The sequence below is a fragment of the Misgurnus anguillicaudatus genome, chromosome 21, assembly GCF_027580225.2.
Source record: "Misgurnus anguillicaudatus chromosome 21, ASM2758022v2, whole genome shotgun sequence".
NCBI classification, from domain to species: domain Eukaryota; kingdom Metazoa; phylum Chordata; class Actinopteri; order Cypriniformes; family Cobitidae; genus Misgurnus; species Misgurnus anguillicaudatus.
The window spans coordinates 24,477,487-24,498,589 of record NC_073357.2 but is presented as its reverse complement, the minus strand read 5'-3'; the positions used below and the strand labels follow the sequence as shown (position 1 = coordinate 24,498,589).

The 21,103-nt window shown below is 38.8% G+C and overlaps 1 protein-coding gene across 1 annotated transcript in view; it reads right to left on the bottom strand.

The window, feature by feature from the left end:
- dnah2 (dynein, axonemal, heavy chain 2) overlaps window positions 1-21,103 on the bottom strand; it is a 282,596-nt gene that overhangs the window by 46,068 nt on the left and 215,425 nt on the right. Inside the window, exons 44-58 of the mRNA XM_055198209.2 lie at window positions 17,323-17,459; window positions 15,451-15,588; window positions 15,201-15,359; window positions 14,633-14,785; window positions 12,043-12,134; window positions 11,372-11,570; window positions 10,477-10,701; window positions 10,294-10,398; window positions 8,542-8,730; window positions 7,906-7,991; window positions 7,240-7,370; window positions 5,629-5,778; window positions 4,489-4,656; window positions 1,519-1,679; window positions 1,277-1,416 (exon numbers count right to left, since the gene is read on the bottom strand). Coding sequence (XP_055054184.2) covers window positions 1,277-1,416; window positions 1,519-1,679; window positions 4,489-4,656; window positions 5,629-5,778; window positions 7,240-7,370; window positions 7,906-7,991; window positions 8,542-8,730; window positions 10,294-10,398; window positions 10,477-10,701; window positions 11,372-11,570; window positions 12,043-12,134; window positions 14,633-14,785; window positions 15,201-15,359; window positions 15,451-15,588; window positions 17,323-17,459 — 2,233 coding nt within the window. The remainder of the gene's footprint in view (window positions 1-1,276; window positions 1,417-1,518; window positions 1,680-4,488; window positions 4,657-5,628; window positions 5,779-7,239; window positions 7,371-7,905; window positions 7,992-8,541; window positions 8,731-10,293; window positions 10,399-10,476; window positions 10,702-11,371; window positions 11,571-12,042; window positions 12,135-14,632; window positions 14,786-15,200; window positions 15,360-15,450; window positions 15,589-17,322; window positions 17,460-21,103) is intronic.

Genomic DNA, 21,103 nt, shown 5'->3' with positions numbered 1-21,103 from the left:
TGTCACATTTAATGACTCAAAGCCCTGCAGGTCACGTTACACACAACCGCCGCCTCTTTAAAAGTGACAGCAGATGCAAATGAGCGATTAACAAGAACATTCCCATGCATGTTTCTCTAGCGCTAGAAGTGCGACAGGCGTGAACACAGAGGGAATATGCTTTCGCATGCTATTATCTGGGGGCCAATGAGCAATTTACCACGTCTAGGTTTTGCTATTTTTATTGCCATTTTTATCACTATTGATTTGGCCAAAAATTGCAGCAAACATGCTATTGCTTTGGCAATACAAGCGCACTGTTGTCCGTCAAGCCAATAAACCTACTAAAGCTGAAATTGAGTGAGACACAGCAAGCCGAAGACAGAGAGGTAAACAGAAGGAGAGGGAGAGAAATAAGCCTAATTTACCGCATTCATTATACAAACATTTGAAAATAACTTTCCAACAGCATGCAGTAAAGGGATTGCAGATGCGGAGCAGAGCTTTGTCTTTCTGATGTGTGCGAAATGACACAAGAAGAAAGGTTTACTCCTGTCGTTCCCTCTAATTTCACACAGCTGTAACTCTCATCCACTCTGAACTGAGTCATCAGTTGATTCATGAGCAATTATATTGTGTGCGAGCCTGTTTCTTTAAACCGTATGTTGGCGTTCGCGGCGCTCGCTGTGAAACAAGCCTTCAGAGAGACTTCTTAAGCCTTATAAGAAGCCACAGGATGGATCTCAGACTTGGTATGAAAATCAAGACCGACTGAGAAATTTGAGCATGTTAGATTAAAAGCAGTAGGCGTGCATGTGAGCTGTATTACCGACAGCTATATTAAATCTATGCACATGAGATTTTATTTGTGGAGACACTGACTACTGAAGCAACGGCAGGGTACTAACATGTCGGATTTGTATTTCTATTAAATATATATCTGACACAGACAAGCAGAAAGAAAGAGATGAAACACAGTAAGGCTTCAAAAATATATTTTCTGCTAAAATATGACTGAGTCATTTTTTTCTAAAGTTTTAGCATTTTAATAATATTTTTTATCTTTCCTTTACACTTAATGACTTGTTTAATGGGACTCTTTTCATTTATTCTTTTCTAAATGAATTCATACAGTAGTATACGTGTGAACTACTGTATTTTAGTTTACGCACTGCTAACTGATATAGATTACCTTATTTTACCCAATTTCTTTACTGCAAGCTTACACTAGTACAAATGCAATTTTTGGTTACGTTAATAAAGCAGACCAAACTGAAATGAAAAGTTAATGGAGCACCTGAATGTATCTCCCACAGGGCTCATGCACAGCACAATGTGCAGGTTGTTTCGAACTCGCTCGATCAGGTAGTTAAACATGGCGTCTGGAGTCTCCAGGATATTGTCCTTCCTGGCAGAGTCTGCGAGAGCGTTCTGGATCTATACAAACAAAACAGATCCACTGTGACTATCATTTATTATTACACACATGACACACGTGCCTACAGTCAGATCCATTACAAATGTATAACATGCACAAACCTCATCAAGTTCATCTGGTTTATAAAGATTAGGTACTTCTCCTGAGCTCAGGATGTTGTTAATATCTTCAAGAAAGGACTCATCTACGATCTGTGTGTCATTAAATAGGAACACAGTTGGCTTGTTTTCCACTCCGGTCAATCGATAGAGCTTTTTAATATCTGCGTGGGGAGAGGAAAGGATCACAAAGGATGCATTTACAGCAGTGCACTTTTTTGAATGGTTTCTAAAGGCAGTGAGCGTTATGCAGGGTTCCCACACCTTAGTTAACTTCAAATTCAAGGACTTTCCATGTCCAATACCCTCAAATTCAAGGACTAAATGTGGGGACACATTTCAAGTGAGAGCAAGGTTACATCGTGTTCCTTTTAAGATACATTGTTACAGTTCCCTTTTGAGGGAACTTGTACTGCGTCACTGCGGTGACACTTTGGGGACGCCTCCAGGGGTAGGTGCGTCTGAATGTGTGTATCAAATACAACCAATGGTGAGGCTTAACAACAAAGACAGGGTGACGTGGGTGCCAGGTAGTATATTGCTATCTGAAATATTGCCAAAGACGGCGTTACAGGGACGCAGGAAGTATGGCAAGGGAGACGCAGCGTTTCGTTCCCTTCTCAGGGAACAACAGTTGGGTGATTCTCACGAAATCTTGATTTTAAAAATGTCAAGCATGAAAATGTAAAAATTGCTTAAATTTATTTTTTTTCTACCAGACATTGAAAAACAAAGTCTGGAGTAAATGGGAACATAAATTTAAAAACTTTTACTTATCATTACTTTTTGTAACATAATTAAAAAAATTAGTCCTAAAAAATCTCATTACCGCAACAGTCAGAAAACATCAACACTGACACATTTTCAAAATGACATGACAAACCTGAAAGAACATAATTTGGAGATTCTGCACATGCATTTAAAATCAAAGTATTATGCTTCTATTAATTAAATTAACATTTAATAAGCATCTGTTGCGGTGATGATAATCAAAATGTCGTGTAAGCATTCTGACAAGACAATATTTCAAATTAACTGTAAAAAAATTATCTTTTACTGGTCCATGTGCTTGGGCACTCAAAATCAAACTTTATTAAAATTCTGTAACTGTTCTCAAAAAGTGTTGCGGAAGATGAGAACATCAGGCATGGACACATCATTTTCCTAATTTTTCTTCAATATTATTATACATGAATATTCAGTAAATATTTTTTCTGTCATCTAAAGTAGTCTAGCAAAACATCCATTTATTTTTTTTCTTAATATTTTTGTGTTAATTTGATTAAATTACAACATAACGCATGTTCAAACACAGCCGGACACATTGCGGTAATGAGAATTTCAGCAGTAAATTCTTATGTTGAAATCACACATTGTGCAAGGTAGAACACAGTATTGTGTTAATTCTGATGCTTTTTAATGTTACTATATTACACATTTAAAAGCTAAAATCATTAGTGCCATGGTGTTTCAATGGTTTCGTGAGAATCACCCAGTTACATATGTAACCCGAGACGTTTTCATGTGTCAAACACGAATGTGCAAAAAGGTATTTGGTATCAACATTCGCATACAGAAGATATAAGCATTTAAAGCGAACGGTTTAGCACGTGTGCTTAAAAAGTCTAGAATTTGTATGATATTATCCTACACTACACAGAGAATATGGATTTTTTTTCCAGAAAACTTCTTGCATAAAATAGATTCAAGCACTTTCAATGTCCTCTATCTATGTATGTATATTTTCAAAAAATTCACAGGGTCTTGAATTTTTCCCCCAGATTCACAAACTTTCAAGGATTTCCAGGACCTGTGGAAACCCTTGTTATGAGCGCTGTTTATCTACACCCAACGCCTCCTGGCCGCCTCCTGCCGTACGTTTTTGCAGGAGCGCCTTGAGCAGAAAAGCACCTGCAGTAATTTTTCAATGGTTTTTTCATTGGCCTATGGAATGAAGGGAGAGGCGCGCCTTACATTGGCTATGTTTACATGCACAAAACTTTGTCAATCTGACTGAATTTAATCTGATTGAACATTGCAATCGGATTAAAATGTTCGTTTACATATAAATTCTATATAATCCGAACCGAATGTCTGCGCAAGCGCACCGCTAGGGTTGCCAGATTCGTGTATCAAAACCATCCCAATTGACATTCAAAACTAGCCCAAAAGCATCCCAATGACTATTTACAGCCCAAATACCTATAACTAAATCAACGAAATAATTTCATATTTAACCTGCAGAAAAAAACAACTGGTGGAGTTTAAACAGTAGCCCAAATCTAAACTCGAAAAAACTTGGCAACACCACACTGCGGACAGTATCTCTCATCGAGTTCACGCTTTATCTTCGAATAAATGTACACAGCTGAGTTGAAGAAAGTTGTTCTTAAGAAGTTTTCAGATAAAGGTAATAAAAACACATTTTTTGAAAGGCACAACACTATTTTATTACTATCCCTTTAATAGAAATCATATGTGTCAGTAGTGATAACAAGGATATTTTGGGAGGTTTTTGATTTGATTTTTTTCCAAGAGTTAAAGGAACAGTATGTAAGAAATTTATATCAATTAATCATAAAATGGCCCTGATATCTCACTAGACATTAAGAAATCATTTTCATTCCAAATACTTATATCACTGACAACAGTGGTCTGGCCAGGATATTGTCATTTAAAAAGTGGAGTTGCAGCCCTCAACTGATGTTTATGTTGTCATTTTGTGTATTGGCCACCAGTTGTTTGACTGCAGTACCAGTTTTAGCCACAAGTTTTGTGATTGCAATACCAGTTTTGACCACAATCCTACATACTGTTCCTTTAACTTGTAAACCCTAGTGCTTGCAATACCAAGGTAATGGGTTTCATACCCAGTGGACAGACATACTGATAAAATGTACACACTGAATGTACTGTAAGTGGCTTTGAAAGGTGTCATGAAGAGCGTCTAGTGTAAACCTTTGCAGAACTCACCGTCTCTGAACTCTTGTTTGCGGTACTGCTTGGTGACCTCCACCTGGAAGACTGTAAACTTGCAGATGAAGGCAGCAAGCCTAGTTAAACTCTGCCTGCCTGAGCCTCCGATGCCAACCAGCAACATGTTTCCTCTGAGCTGACTGATCACACGTACCACCCGTGATACTGAGGGGGCAGAAAAAGGGCATTGTTTCCATCATTAATTACCACCATTATGCATGAATTATGCCTTTGGTCAATGCAACAATTACAAACATGTTGAAATGTTAATGCACATAAAAACACACACATGCACATGAACATCATTTCTGAGGGCAAACTTACAGTCAGTGACACAAGATTATGATTAGTCAATGCTTATGCTCATAAATATATACATTATACTTGCTCATTTCGTAATCAATCAGTTACGCACAGCAGCGTGTCATTGAGCTAAGGGTTTGTGACGTGTGGGATGCATTCACCTAACTGAATAAGAGACTGATTTAATGCCAAAGAGAGGTGTGTGTGTGTGTGATAGAGGATGGAAATAAAGCATTCTTATATGCGTGTTTGACAGTAAATGCGTGTATGCAGCTGACTGACATATAGGCTGTGGGACCAGCCGCCTAATTATTCTCCCCACTGAGGGGTTTGTAATGCGCCCGAGTTCTTCTTTGTGGGAATGAGAGGCGTAATTATTCATGCTAGTGGGGGATCCGAGGACTGAAGTGCATGTGATTTCGAGAAAAGTTGTATTTTTATGAGTACTGAATGGGAACTGTAGTTTGACTGAGCAGCAGATTGGTCAGTGAATTATGGGACTTGAGAGTGTGCATTGAATTATGGGTATTGTTATGTGTTGGTAACCAAGCGATGAGAGCAACTGTGCCATGAATATGAATGACTTCGATAGAATAGAACCTTTATTTATCACCGCACAACCAGGGCCGTGGAATTTGTTTCTTTTATGAAACTTTATACAGCATCACCAAAGAATGGCAACATGTTGAGTTGGAAGAGACAGCGCCTCTCGAGCACTCTGAGGTTAGGTTCCTTGTTCAAGAGCACAATGGAGATATCTTGAGGATTACAGATCCGTAACCTCTAAACCGCACAACGGCAACCCCAAATGTCTGCCTTTGGCCATGCTCTTACCGTGCACTATTGCATCTCTAAAGACAAACTGCTTCATGGGAACTACACCAGGTGTGAGGTTATAGTCCTCCAGCTGAATCTCCATATACGCCTTGAGAGCCTTGAAGTCCATTAGGTCCTCATACACATGTGGCTCCCTCAGGAAGTCCCCTACAGCAAACACACACAAATTTGAGATAGAAGATTCAGGGTGGTTATTTCAGATGTGTGCACACACACACACACACACACACAAGTGATGCGCGGGTCAATGTATAAACAACCCGCACCCGACCGTCATTTTCAACTAACCCGCCTGCAACTCGAACCGCAAAAAATTTTTTACCCGACCCGTATTTTTTAAAAGTAGTAATTGTTTAAAATAGTTAATTGGCATCTTAATTTCAAACGACCCGACAGACCGTGACCTGAATATCATAAAAAATATTTTTTTATAGACACCCGCTCATTTTGGATCAACCCGCGCATCACTGACACACAATTGCTGAGATACATTCAGTAAAAGTCAATGGTAGGTTGTTCATGTGGAATTAACCAATGCACTTTGCACTCCATTGTAATGCTGCGTTTACACCAGCCGCGATAGAGGCGGCATGCGCGGATGATTTACATGTTAAGTCAATGCAAAGACGCGATTAGGCATCCGATTAGGAAGGCGCGGCACGTTACGCGCGAATTGAGCATTACCGCGGGAAACGCGTGAGTTCAAAAATCTGAACTTCCGCGGATTTGCGCGCCGCGTTAACCAATCAAGACCTTGCTGTAGTAGTGACGTCATTACAGGAAGCGAGCGGAGTCTCAGCAGAGTCGCAGAAGCCCCTCCCATGACGCGAATTTCCGCGTAAATGTATCGAATGACTAGAATTTTACGTGCGGCTTTCACGCGTGAACGAAGCAAGTAAACTCAAATGTTCAAGCGTCCAACTATGCGGGGATAGCGCGTTTTTGCCGCCTCTACCGCGGCTGGTGTAAACATAAGAACTAAACCATTTAAAATACGTCATACTATGGCACTTCATACTATGTACTGTATATGCCGTACTATAAATTAAATTAATTAAGGTCAAAACAATTAACTCATTCCCCGCCAGCCATTTTTTTGAAAAGTTTCCCGCCAGCATTTTCTGTGATTTTTACAAAGATTTCCCAAAATGCCTTCCAGGAAATTTTTCTGAAAATATATAAACATACAAATATATCAAATAAAAGAACAGACCCTCTGCTTTCAAAAAACAAACAAACAAACAAAACCTTTCATCCTATCTATAATTTTTCTCTGCCTATATTCTCTTTAATATGGGTATTTTCCTTTAAAAATATATTTTTTAACAAAAAGCTGAAATAATTGCATTTTTGTGAAGGAATTTTGTTAGAGATCATATTCAGATGATTATGAAAACATACACAGAGTTTAAAATGAGTAAATAAATTTTTTGCTTCAGTTTTTTTATAAATTGGGTCTAGTGGATAATCACGGTATTACAGATTAACATAAAACCTCATCTGGAACATGTTTTTTTAATGCAAATGTTTTCTCTTAATTGACGAGATAACTTGTCAATGGCGGGAAAGAGTTAAACATGAATTAGCAGTGCATGTGCATATATGTACCAAAAATGGGGGGCTGTTTGTTGGGGCAGATGGTGTGGTAAGGAACATCAAAGTGTGAAGCCAGTTTTTCTGACAAAAGTCCCACAAATGTCTCCATATCTCCATGATCCACCAATCGGTCAGAGAAGACCCTAAAACACACACACGAAACCTGTGTCTTTCAATTATTCAACACACTTACAGTCAGTGGCGGCTCGTGACTGCTCATCGAGGAGATGTTAATTCAAAATAAGCGTTCGGATTGTCACGTGTGTGGTTCCCTTTTCCAAAATATGTGTTCTGCGTGTCGAGAGATCATGTGTGCATCACGTGTTTTGTCAAAATAAGTGCCTGCTGCACATGCGTCAAAACCGTTTATGATAAAAGAGATGCTCAAGTTCACAAAATACACGCAAGACACTCACTTAACACTAAACTTTGATTACACATGATATTATTCGAGTATCTGGCAAACGTGAGCGTCTCTTTTATCATAAACCCTTTAAACGCATCTGCAGCAGGCTTGTATTTTGACAAGACATGTGATGCACATAGGATCTCTCAATGCGCAGAACACATATTTTGAAAAAAGGAACCACACACATGACGGGCTACATACATGTTGTGACGAAAGTCACCGGCCGCCACTGCTTACAGTATATGTGCATGTGTGTCTATGCCTTGTACCTGAAGCACTCGTGAATCCAAAGGCGTGTGATGCTCTGCTTGGTGTCGTGGAAGTCTCTGTGTGCTCGTAATAAACCTTGGCATACCTGCAGAGCAAAAAGTGAGAAAGAAGAGAGATAAGATTGAACATGTATACATGTAAAGCCCTTGCTGCAATTTCCAGCAAGACATTAGAAAAAAATTTTTTTTTTTCATTTCTAATCAATCTAGAAGAAAAACTTCAATTGTCCTTCCTGTTTGCATGCTTTCAAATTATGTTTTGAACGATGCTATTTTTGTTTATGTTTCAAAAATTGTGGATATGTAATGCTGGGCAGTCCAAGAAAAATAATTGACATAATCTACTTCAGCCTCCACAGCTCAGTGCTCAAAACCAGCCAGCAAGATGGAGTATTGAGCCATGCAAATTTCATTCAGCAACAATGCTGTAGGCACACTGGGGTTGTTACCTGATCTCCGTGATTCTTTTATTGAATCAGAATTGTATTAAATAAAAAAGACATTCTTATTATAAAACACATGCCAAAACAATGTGGTGCATAAACTGGAACCATCACCTGGTACAATTCTTTCTTAATTTCCACAATCCGCTTAATTTCTAGCTGAGAAACACAATCACCTATGATGTTTTTTTACCTTAGAGATGTCCCTGAGGTTGAAGAGATAGTGTATCTTCGCGGGTGTGGGTAAGAAACGGGCAGTGATGGCGTGGTACAGATCTATAGTGGCCTGGGTCAAAACCCCACCAATGGGCTTCACCTCCTCATCAAACTCCTGCAGCTTCTGACTGATCATGGTGCCATAGATGCGTGAGATCTGAGACTCCTGGAGACAGACGAAAAGAATATGGGGGAGAGGGACTTAACAGAAAATTGAACAAACTGACAAAATATTAGTTAATGTGATACATAAAAACAGAGAAACATACAAAGGTTATTCAAGAAAACAAAATAAAGACATTTATGTAAGATAGAGTGAAAAAAATGCAGCAATTGATTTAAAGATGCAATGTGACACTTTTAGAAGGATCTCTTGACAGAAATGCAATACAATATACATAACTATATTGTCAGTGGTGTATAATGGCCTTACATAATAAACTGTATTGTTTTTATTACCTTACTGTGGGTTCACTCCAGACGCGAGTTCAACGATTTGCGCGAGTAGATTACATACAAAGTCAATGCAAAGACACGATCAGATGCGTCCTCGCGTGGGGCGATGCGAATGACGCGATATGGGTGGCCCGTTAGTCGCAAAAACATGCGCTATTCGCCTCAAGCGCTTCTTCACCCAAGTAGAAAATATTGAACTAGAGGAAAAAATTTGCACAAGTTAAATCTCGAGAGTAATCTAGAGTGAATAACTCAATGTCCCGCGTTTGGTGTGTACGTAGCATTAGAATGAGCCCTTTTAATCTACATATGCCGCTGGTCCCCTTACACGGAATTCGTTGTCTTGTTTCTACAGTAGCCCTAAATGGACAAATTGTTCAACAGAACGCGCTTTGTCCCTACATTGTTTCAGACAATGACGTTTGTTCTGTGGCAGGTACTGTAGCTTCTCTTTGCGTTTCGAAATTGAGGTTGACTGCAATTAGCAATCTCACCACAAAAAAAAATATTGTTTGCCAAGCCGTGTTATTTTTTTATTTGCTGAAGTAAATTACTAGGAGAAGTCACACAATACCAGAAGTTTCAAAACCTTAATTTTTTTGTCCTGTAGTTCTTTTCAGTGTACTTCTTTGGCTTTATTAGCTGGGATTACACAACCCTGAATTTTCTGCTCTGATGTCCATGGTGCTGAACTCAAGATCAGCTCTGCTTATTTGTGACCCCGAACTACCGCATTTTCCAGACTATAAGCCGTGTTTTTTCATAATTTGGCTGGTGATGCGCGATCGGGTTTTAAACACTCATTTGCATGACGCGTATATAGTTTTATGTCACCATGAGCTCAGTTGATTGTACCGATGGGTCTATGCAGCCCGGGTAAAGTGAGAGACAAAGAGAGCGGGAGAACTTTTAGCCTACATTAACACCAACAACATTATAGATGAGGATAAAGGTGTCAGACATCAGTGCCAAACCGGATAAAAGATGAGAAACGTGTAAATGATACAAGTATGTAGATTGCTATATAACTTACTGTATATGTATGTATCTTATGCCTAGTGAAGGGGGTTGTATGATTATTTGGTTCATAAGTTCCTATTCTTAAAGTTTCATCAATTGTGCATAATGACATGTGCAGCAACTTCATAGAGTTAAGTTTATTTAGTATTATTCAGTAATGCAGTTATTTTGGGAAAAATGTGAATAATTGCATTGCAGGCTGATTTAATGTCAATCTGGTTTAAACTGTTAAAGGGTATTGAGCTGTACTCACTGTAGGAAATGTCATGTTGATGAGATTAAAGCGGCTCTGCAGGCGTCCAGATACATGAGTCCTCCCTCCACCAGGAGGCCCCATCGCGGCCAGGAGAAAAATGTCCTTTATATGTGACACAGTGAGATGAAAAGACATACATGTACATAAATATACGATGTATTAACAAAAAAAATTACTTACCTTTATAGATTTGACGATCTGTTTCTGGCGGTCGTACCAGAAGCCGTAATCAATCCAGAGGCGGAGCAGCTCCAGTGGAGGCTGGGAGCCAAAGTCGTCCATAGCGGGCATGTTGAGATCATCCAGGAAAACAAGCATCCTCTTTCCACCAACCGGCACATATACACCTTTAATCCTCTTCTCTACTCGAGACTCGATGATCTCCTGTACGTTATTAGAACTAGTCTGAAAGAAAGAAAAGATAATCAGTGACACCATTATAAAGAGCCAGACAGAAACAGAAAAGGATAAAAAGCTCACTTATCATAAGAGACGGTTTAAAGAATAAGTGAAAAACTCCTCATTTTAATAACCATTGATGATGATGACGGCTGGAGAATGATGATGATACTGATCTCACCACCTTCTGTAAAATTGCTTATCAGACTGGGCCATCTGACCAATGACTCTTGTTAGAGATATGAGACTAAACTATTAAAATATCAGTCTTGCTGTTCTAATCTACCACACACTGTTCAGAGTCCATGTAAAAAGATGGGAATACTGTAAAAGGTCGTGTTTAAAGATCTATAGGACGTGCCAAGCGAATTTTGTCATTCTCAAAAATTTATTTTAAGAGCACTTGGAATATACTGTAGCACCTTTATGATATTAAATGGCCCTTTCTGCACCTTTTCTTGAAAAATCGTATCCCAATTCATTGTAACTGTATGTAAAAAACAGTAAGCAGCAGAATTTGCCTTTTTGTCTTCCACAAAAAAGTCACAGAGTTTTGAATGACATGGCAGTGAGTATATAATGACCAATTTTTTTGGGTCAACTATCCCAACAGATCATTGCTGAACCATCCAAACATTTATTTTTTATGACTAATGCTAACAGTGATCCTTGTCACCTGTGAGGACATGTTGATGGTGAGCGTAGCCCAAGTGACTGCGTCCAGGCTCTGCAGGACACTTTGGGCCACTGAAGTCTTTCCTGTTCCCACTGGACCTGTCAGTAGCACAGGGTGCTGAGCATTCACCAGAGCCTTGACCAGATAATGATAGCGCACCGTGTCCACTGTGGGGACCATGATCTTATAGAACGGAGCACTGCGGAGACACAAAATAATTCGAAAGAAGACAGTTGAAAAGTGGGACGTATGAAGTGGGCTTTAAAAGCAGGGCGAAAATGAGGAAAAAGGGAGGTAGGGGTGGGAGAGCTGAATGAATGAGCACCTGGAAGAGGAAGAGGAGGTGAAAAGTCCTGATTGAAAGACTGAAAATTGAAAGATGTAGCGAAACATTTCAAATAAAGAGAGAGATAAAAAAGAGTCAGGTAGAAAAGGCCAGAAAAGAAATGGACGGCTGACAAAGAGGGAGCAGAAAGAGCAGAGAGGACAAAGGACAATGAAGGTGAAAGAGTTGGACTGACATGACAAATGAGAGCAGGAGAGAAAAGAGAGAGAGATGAAGACGGATAAAAAGATGAAATGTATGAATAGATGAGGAATTCAAAAGTCTGGGAGGAAGCCAGGCGAGGGGCCGTTGACTGAGCCTGCGGGCGCACACACACACATCTTACTTGGAAGTGTAGCGCCAGCCCTTGGGCAGCTTGTCCTCAAATGACGCCCACGTTTTGTTCTTGGTGTCCACGTAGTATTCGTAGACGGTGTCCTGAGGATTCATAAAAGTGATTATTACTCTGATAATATAGTTGTTTACAGAGGCAGAACGGATTGAAGATATTGCTTTACCTTTGTATGCAGAGCATCAGCAAATGCACGCATATTAAACAGCACCTATTTCATTGCTAAAAACAACGTTATTTTGTGTATTTTGTATAATACAATGTGTTTGCGTGGTTTATGTTTAAAAAATTTTTTTCCACATACTGTACATTTTTGTAGCTCCAGATATACTGTCTTCCTAAAACGCACAAATTTTAACTCATCGATCTGAAAAGCTCTGTATCCCTGATTGGCCAGCTAATCTGTACGTTGTGATTGGTCCGAATATCTCTGACTTCAGCTGGAAATATGACGCTCCTTACCATGTTTGAAAGATTCGCTCAAAATGCAATGCTGACAGGAGTTAATTTACAAGTTGAAGCGTGGAGGAATTATGATAATATCGGTCTTGTCTACATCACCAATCCCAGGAAGTAAACTGTTGCCTACAATCTGTGTGTTTATTGTAGTCAAAGAAAAGAGATTTACGTTGGAGATGATAACTCGTGTCTTCGTTTACTTTGGTGTTTGTACCTTTTGCATATCGTTAACATGTACTAATTCACACTCACACAACAAAGGAAATTTAAAATTGTGAATATACATGACTATGTCTATACATGACTCAGCCTGTGAAAACCCAGTTAAGATTTTTTTTCTTCATTTTTCGCAGGTAATAATAATAATAACTTTGTAAAATACTACTGATAAAAACTATAAAACAGATGGAAAATAATAATAAAAAACATGCAAATTAGCTATTGATTATTGAAATATTTACATAAAGGGCACATATCATGCAAAATCTTCATTTTTCGCAGGTAATAATAATAATAACTTTGTAAAATACTACTGATAAAAACTATAAAACAGATGGAAAATAATAATAAAAAACATGCAAATTTGCTATTGATTATTGAAATATTTACATAAAGGGCACATATCATGCAAAATCCACTTTTAAAAGGTGTTTGGACATAAAAGTGTGTTGGCAGTTAAAGATAGCGTATCACATTTTGAAAAATGCTAACGGTAGCCGACTAGCAATGAAATCACAAGCCCACCCTCCATTCAAATCGCAATCCAAAGTCACGCCTCTTTCAAAACACATGAACACGCACAGATCAGGCGGTCACATCTCGTCTCATTCACCAGTGAGAAAACTTTGCAGTACTAATTGAAAAACATTATAATAACCAACATAAACAACTGGTTTACATCAGAATTAGTTAAAGCACACTTTCAGTTGTGCAGCCGTAGTAACTTTATCGTTACGCTTATCCGTAAACGAACACAAATTTCATAAGCAATGTTTCATCAAAGTAGAATATCTTAATTTATCTCAAAACAAACATATCGCGTACCTACCTTACCAAAATAAACAGTGCAACGACCCTTTCAGACCCTTTCCCTACTGCAGCTGTTTGCATCTCGTGGTAAAGCAGTAAAGTTACCGATATTAATTTTTGCTCTTTGCTGATCCAGGCAGTTTTTTTCTGTTGTTGTTTTAAAATATGTCTTTCGTTTTGTGGCTCCTGTGCAGGTTGTCTATTCAGCAGGAAAGTTTGCCATTCTCGCTGTTTTCAGACGGGAGGTGAGTGCACGTGAACGCGCCGATGACATATGGTGTCTGCGTGAACAAGCTGCACGGTGGCATTCAAATTACACTTACGGATGAGGGACAAAACAGGCAACGTCCGTTCGGACCGATTGGTTGAAAATTTTTTTGGTCCTACGCCTTTCACAGATGACATAAATTTCTACAGATACATTTAAACAACTTAACATAGTGATTGTTATCAGGATGTAAGGAGACTTTTAACCAGCATAACAAAAACATTTCTGAATCAAATTAGATACCCTTCCTTTAAGACAACAACTCTACAATGAAAAAAGGCAGTCACTATTTCTTTTTATTCCCTCTTAAATCAAAGCAGTCTCATTAACATGCTATTTTGATTCTCTTGTTAATGTGACTCCACAAAAACAAATCCCTGCCCACGGCCTCTGAACGAATGGTTAATTTTACCAAAAGCTTTTCTAAATGTGATTGTAGCACTAATGCGGCTAAATATACTATTGTCCCAGACAGTATTCACAGAATCAGATCTATTTTAACTAAATTGCCAAGTAGGGCTTTTCACACCGGAAAAAGTTAACTCTGTCTGTTGGTATAGGCGCGAGTAGCTCATTTGCATTTAAAGGTACACACATGAAAACAGTGCTTTTTTGCTCACACCCAAACATGCTATAACAAATGATCTGTGGGGTATTATGAGCTAAAACTTCACATTCTAGGCACACCTGAGACAGTTTATATTGTTAAAATGGACATAATATGTGCCCTTTCACAGGGGGTACATAATTTATGTCAAAAGGGTTCGGCTGACAAAAAGATTTAAAACCGCTGATCCAGTGCAATTAAATGTTCTTTAATAAGTATACCTTGTTAGGGAATGTTCCTTCTAGTTCACGTAGGAAGGTGTCAATCTTCTTGCGTCCATCCTCATCTACGGAGGCGCACACAGACCATATGAGACTAAAGATGAACCAGAGCTCCACCATACGGCCAAAGTGTTCAGAGTCCGCTGGGTTTACCTGACCCACCAAAGAGAATGAAAGCAACGATTAGCCACTCTGAACAAATACCAAACTAGATATTACGTTTAATTAAGCTTAACGTTTTTATTATTCAAACATTGACCTGAAAGATCTTAAACAAAACCAGGAATAATTATTCTAAATTGTCCACATACCCTGAGTGTACCCAAAACCATCCTTTAAAAGTTTAACCAAATACATTTCCTGTATGACTTTCGTTGGTTAGAACAGCTTTCTTCACATTGTTGTTCATCCATATAGTGAAAAATGTGTTAGCATCCTTAAAAATCAAATAAACGCTTGAGGATGGAATAACAAAGGTGAGTAAATAGGGATTAATTTGTAATATGGCTCCTCACATCTTTAGTCATAACATGGGATGTAATAATCAATGCGTTGTGAGTCTACTCACCCCATTCTCTGGAGTAGCCAGTGAGTCGTAGAGTCTACAGAGCGATGACACTCCGTTCAGTTCAGTGATGGTCACAAGCTCCTTACAGTGGACCTTTTTAAAAGTCAGGGTCTTCTCCATGTACCGCTCAAACAGCTGCTTTAGATGATCCATTTCAATCTAAAAGAGCAAAAGAGAGGAACTATTAAAAACGCAAGCACTTTGCAAATCTAATTACATGGATGCTTGAGTTTAACAATGTGTCTCTAACCTTCTGCCGTTTATCCATCCAGGACTGAACAGAGGGCTTCCAGCTTAAATCGGAGTAGTCGTTGTAAACCATACCACAGCGGGACACGGTAGCAGGGGACGCCACAGCTAAATCCTCCACTTCGAACAATAATGACACCTGCAACACATACCATCATTAACAGTTACAACCCAACCGAACATACACTTTAATTCTCATTAGTGAATTGCTTATGTATGGTAACCTATAGTTGGAATGTGACCTCTGCATTTAACCCATCCCGTGAGAGGTGAGCACACGCACTGGAAGTCGTTAAGACACACACACACACACACACACACACACACACACACACACACACACACACACCCACACCCAAAGCAGTTAACAGATATAACTGCACTGCCCGGGGAGCAATTTGGGGGAAAGGTGCTTGCTCAAGGGCATGTCAGTCGTGTCCTGCCAGGCGTAAGAATCCAAACGATGACTCTCTAACTACAAGGCCATGACTGCCCCCTTAATATAGTGATGCAAAACATACCACATACGGTCATATCTTGCAAATCTTTTTTTTACAGTAGATAACAATATTAAAAAAAAAACGAAGGTGGTCCAAAACTGCTATCTAATAACAGTTCTAATGCTGCGTTCACAGCAGCATAGGGGCGTTAAGTGTGAGTGCTTTCAATGTTAAGTCAATGCGAAGACGCGTTGATGCGCGTCTAGTGGTGCGAGATGGTGCTAATTGAGCGTTGCTGCGGGAAATGGGCGAGTTGAAAAATGTTAACTTTGGCGGAAAAATGCGCCGCATTAACCAGGAGCTTGCTCTAGTAGTGACGTGATTACAGGAAGCGAGCGGAATCGCAGAAGCCCCTCCCATGACACGAATTCATGCGTAAATGTCTCAATGACTAGAATTTCATGCGCAAATAAAGCGAGTAAACTCAAAATGTTTCAGCGGCAAACTACACGTGGTAGAAATGAATTTGACACCTCAAACACGGCTGGTGTGAACCCACGGTAATAATTTACTTTTAATTTTCTATGTAATTTTACTTTTAGTGTTCTATCAAAACACCAATATAAATTCTTATTTTGGGGTGAAATTTCTTCATTAAACGTTACGTTCTTTCTGATCCCATTTTTGAAACCCTAGTTAGTGTGAAATGCTGCTATAATAGCATAAATAATACCTGTAAAATGATAAAGGTCGAAGTTCACTGCCAGGCGATATATTTTCTTTAACAGAATTCGCCTTTTTAAGCCTACAGCGAACGGCCGGTTTGGACTACAGCCCTTTACTTCCTGCTTTAATGACATCACTAGAACAGTTTTTTGACTAAACTCCGCCCACAGGAATACGTCAGTCGCCAGCTAAGCTAACGACAAGCTAAGCTGCTATCGAATCACAATGCACTAAACAAACTACACAATCAGAATGTATTTCTGAAGGAGGGACTAAACAGAACAAGGAACACATCAGACCATTTTTAGGACAGTGAAAGCAGCGCTATATATATATATATATATATATATATATATATATATATATATATATATATAAGTAAATTAAAAAATACCATGTTTTTTTTACACGTGAAACATGAACACGTAATATTGCGCGCTGTAAACACAATCAAAGCTTCAAAAACACAGAAAGAACGGGACCGTTAACATCCCAAATATCTGATGCAAATAGGCTGAAATATCTAAAAAGATAAATCCCAGTTGATCCGCTGTGCATTTGTTACTCTTGTACTACACACAGTACTACAAAATGGTGTTGAGTTTGTTAAACTGGATAAACGGCATCATATCTGGATTATGTCTGGAATAAGGAGTAAATCCTGAGTGGTAGTACGCGTTTAAAAATGTATCATCTATCAAGAGTACCTGTTCAGGCATGGAGATTCTTTCTCCATTGATGAGTGTGAGGACTTTGTTGTCGTCCATTACGGAGTTCATGCTCTCGATCCACAGCGTGTCCACTGGCCCGTCAAACACAATCCACTTCTCATCAGGCTTTTCATCTGAGCTCGTCCACACAGACAAGAAGTGTTAGTGTTACACACACACACACACACACACACACACACACACACACACACACACACACACACACACACACACACACACACACACACACACACACACACACACACACACACACACAGCCCATTTATGTGTCATTTACTAAACTTAAATCTATAAAAACATCATAGTAGTCTACATGTCCCATCTATCTGAATCACAAACACACACAGCTAACACCAGACCTGTTACACAAAGCAATAGAAAGTGTCACATGTCCTCTAGGCCACCTTCCCTTTATGATTTGGGAGGTGGGGACCCAGGTAACAAAAACAAACTATACTGGGCCACTATTTATAATCCATATCACCTGTATCCACACATATCACCTTAAGCCCAATTCAAGGCCCCTAGTGACAAGCTCCGAAATACAGGGAAGGACAAAACAATCTCTGGGCATGCAGAGAGCCCAAATGATTGGTCGGATTTAATGACTGGCAGGTGTCAAGAGCAATCACAGGTGGTCTTAGTTGCACACATTGCCATGGAAACCTGTGCAGGCATGTTGCCTTGGTCAAAGCGGTCGTCAGCACAGTCAGAGAGACTGATTGAAAACCCTTGTGTATGTGATGGAGAGAGCTACTGCTGAGTTTAGCATAAAGAGAGAGACGAAAAAGCTCTAAAAATAAGGGACAAGTATGGGCGAGGAGCGAGTACAAACAAGAAAAATTAAATCACAGAGGAGGCCAGAAGAAAGACATAAGAGAATTCGAAGCAAAATCAAGAAAACAAACAGCTTGAGGTGTTAGAACGACTAGTAAGATGATAGAAATTCATTAGATCTCTGTATTACCTAGCAGGAGAGTCAAGACAAAATGAAAATGTTAAAAATCAAACTCACTAGAGGTAAATGTACTAAATTTCTGTTTGATCTCCAATGGCTATTCAATAGGGCAGCAGAATCAGGTATAAAAATGACCATAATAATGACTGAAGATTATGTGTGAGCAGTAACCGATGAAGGCTGTTTTGTAGCGATCAATTTTAGATTCTCAGAATTCTTCATAAAGCACAGTTTATCAGAACAAAATCATTACATTTTTTTCCAATACATTTTTCTGCCAAAAAGCATCAATGGTATTTACCTGCCAGTAATAGTTATAGAGTAAGGAATAAGAGTTTATAAATGCTACACTTAAAAATAAAAGCACTAAAAGTGATTCACTGGCTCGTAATAATGGTAAAAACACTTTAAATTCTATATAGCTCCTATATGTAGAACCATAAGTGGTGCTATTGCATGACAAAAGAGGATTTCAACAGCAACAACATAAACATAAACAAACAGCTTTTGTGGACCATACTTAAGAGTCCCTCTAGAGTGGGTGATTTCTGATAATAAGCAAAATAAATAATAAGTAAATTATCACAGTTAAAATCATAGCTGAAGCATATCAACTACTACAATGAACTAACATTACTGTGTAAAATCAATTTAAACCATGTTAGCTACAGATCCTTGAATACTTGCGTGGCTGCCAAACCTCTCTTTTGGCCACACAGTTGTGATCCATGCTTGTCAAAAATAACAACGTAAAGACAAGGGTAGATGGCGAACATGGATCACCGCCATGTGAAGGGAGGTTTGGAAGCCGATCGGTAGTTTACATTGCATACGTTATATAGCCTAGTAATGTTACACAGTTTTCACCGTAACATAGCTCAGAGTAGTTTTTGATAAAGGAACTTTAATTAAATGAGTAAAAAATTAGTGAACCACTTTAAGTGCTATTTAGCACCATTTTTTAGGGTGTATAGGGTTGAGTGTAAAAACTTGTCCAATATTTGCTTATATATGGGTCAGTGACAAAAATGGTTTGGCAAGATGAGAAATTCAAAAATCTTTTTAAAAAGCTTGTTTTAAAAGCATGCATCAGGTTTATTTCAATTTACATGGTGTATTTATGTTGATTTTATGCAATAAAAATTACATTTGCACCATTTTTATGAAAGTTAAAGGAATAGTCTACTCATTTTCAATATTAAAATATGTTATTACCTTAACTAAGAATTGTTGAATCATCCCTCTATCATCTGTGTGCGTGCACGTAAGCGCTGGAGCGCGCTGCGATGCTTCGATAGCATTTAGCTTAGCCCCATTCATTCAATGCTACCATTTAGAGATAAAGTTAGAAGTGACCAAACACATCAACGTTTTTCCTATTTAAGACGAGTAGTTATACGAGCAACTTTGGTGGTACAAAATAAAACGTAGCACTTTTCTAAGCGGATTTAAAAGAGGAACTATATTTTATGGCGTAATAGCACTTTTGGGAGTACTTCGACTCGCCTGAAAAGTCCGCTCCCCTTCTCACTCTCATAATGGGAGAGGGAGGGTGTTACTGCGCCGAGTCCAAGTACTCCCAAAAGTGCTATTACGCCATAAAATATAGTTCCTCTTTTAAATCCGCTTAGAAAAGCGCTACGTTTTATTTTGTACCACCAAACTTGCTCGTATAACTACTCGTCTTAAATAGGAAAAACGTTGATGTGTTTGGTCACTTCTAACTTTATCTCTAAATGGTACAATTGAATGAATGGGGCTAAGCTAAATGCTATCGAAGCGTCGCAGCGCGCTCCAGCGCTTACGTGCACGCACACAGATGATAGAGGGATGTATCAACAGTTCTTAGTTAAGGTAATAACATAATATTGAAAATGAGTAGACTATTCCTTTAAGACTGAATGGACCTTAAAATGTCAAATGGTGTAACTGTCAATTGCGCCAAAGGATGAGAAATATGAAATATTTTATCCACCTTGAAGGTATGTAAGCGTAATCATCAAAAAAAATTAATATAATTTATTAGTTATTTCTTAATATAAATTTGAATGCGTTTTTGTAATATTTGTCCTGACATATGCTGAAAACAGCTCTGTTTTGTAAAATGTATGTAAAAAAAACATATTACACTGAACTATGTAAGGAATAATTGACAATGGGCCATTGAATTATTAGAAAAATAATGGTGGTAATGCGGCCATGACGTGAAGCGGAGTTACACCTCGGGTGTGCATTATTTTTCTATAATTCAATGGCCCGGAGTTAATTATTCTGCTTATACTACGGTTACCACACCTCAAGACATCGATAACATGATATATTTAAAGGGATTCGTCCGGTTTTTGTACTTAAATCGCTATTGTAAGTAGGACTATTTCTTCCACGTCTCATCCAACGGCTCTTTTGCAAAATGTCATTTTAAAGCTGGCAATGGAGGCTTGAGCCGTTGATAGCATTCTAATGCAGTTATTAATGAAGTTATTAGAAAGAAAGCGTGAGCGACAGAGACACAGAGAGAAATAGAGAGAGAGAGAGAGAGAGAGAGAGAGAGAGAAAGAGAGAGAGAGAGAAAGAGAGAGAGAGAGAGAGAGAAAGAGAGAGAGAGAGAGAGAGAGAGAGAGAGAGAGAGAGAGAGAGGGCGAGCGAGAGAGAGATTGTGAGAAAGATGCTACCTCTGTGCGTCTCTAAACAGCGCTGTTATTACCTCGGAAAATCGTCTGTCATGTTGTTTTTGTTAGTCCGTTATTACAGTTAACTATGCGAAGTGATATGGAACTGTAATCCGGTCAAGCGAGCTGC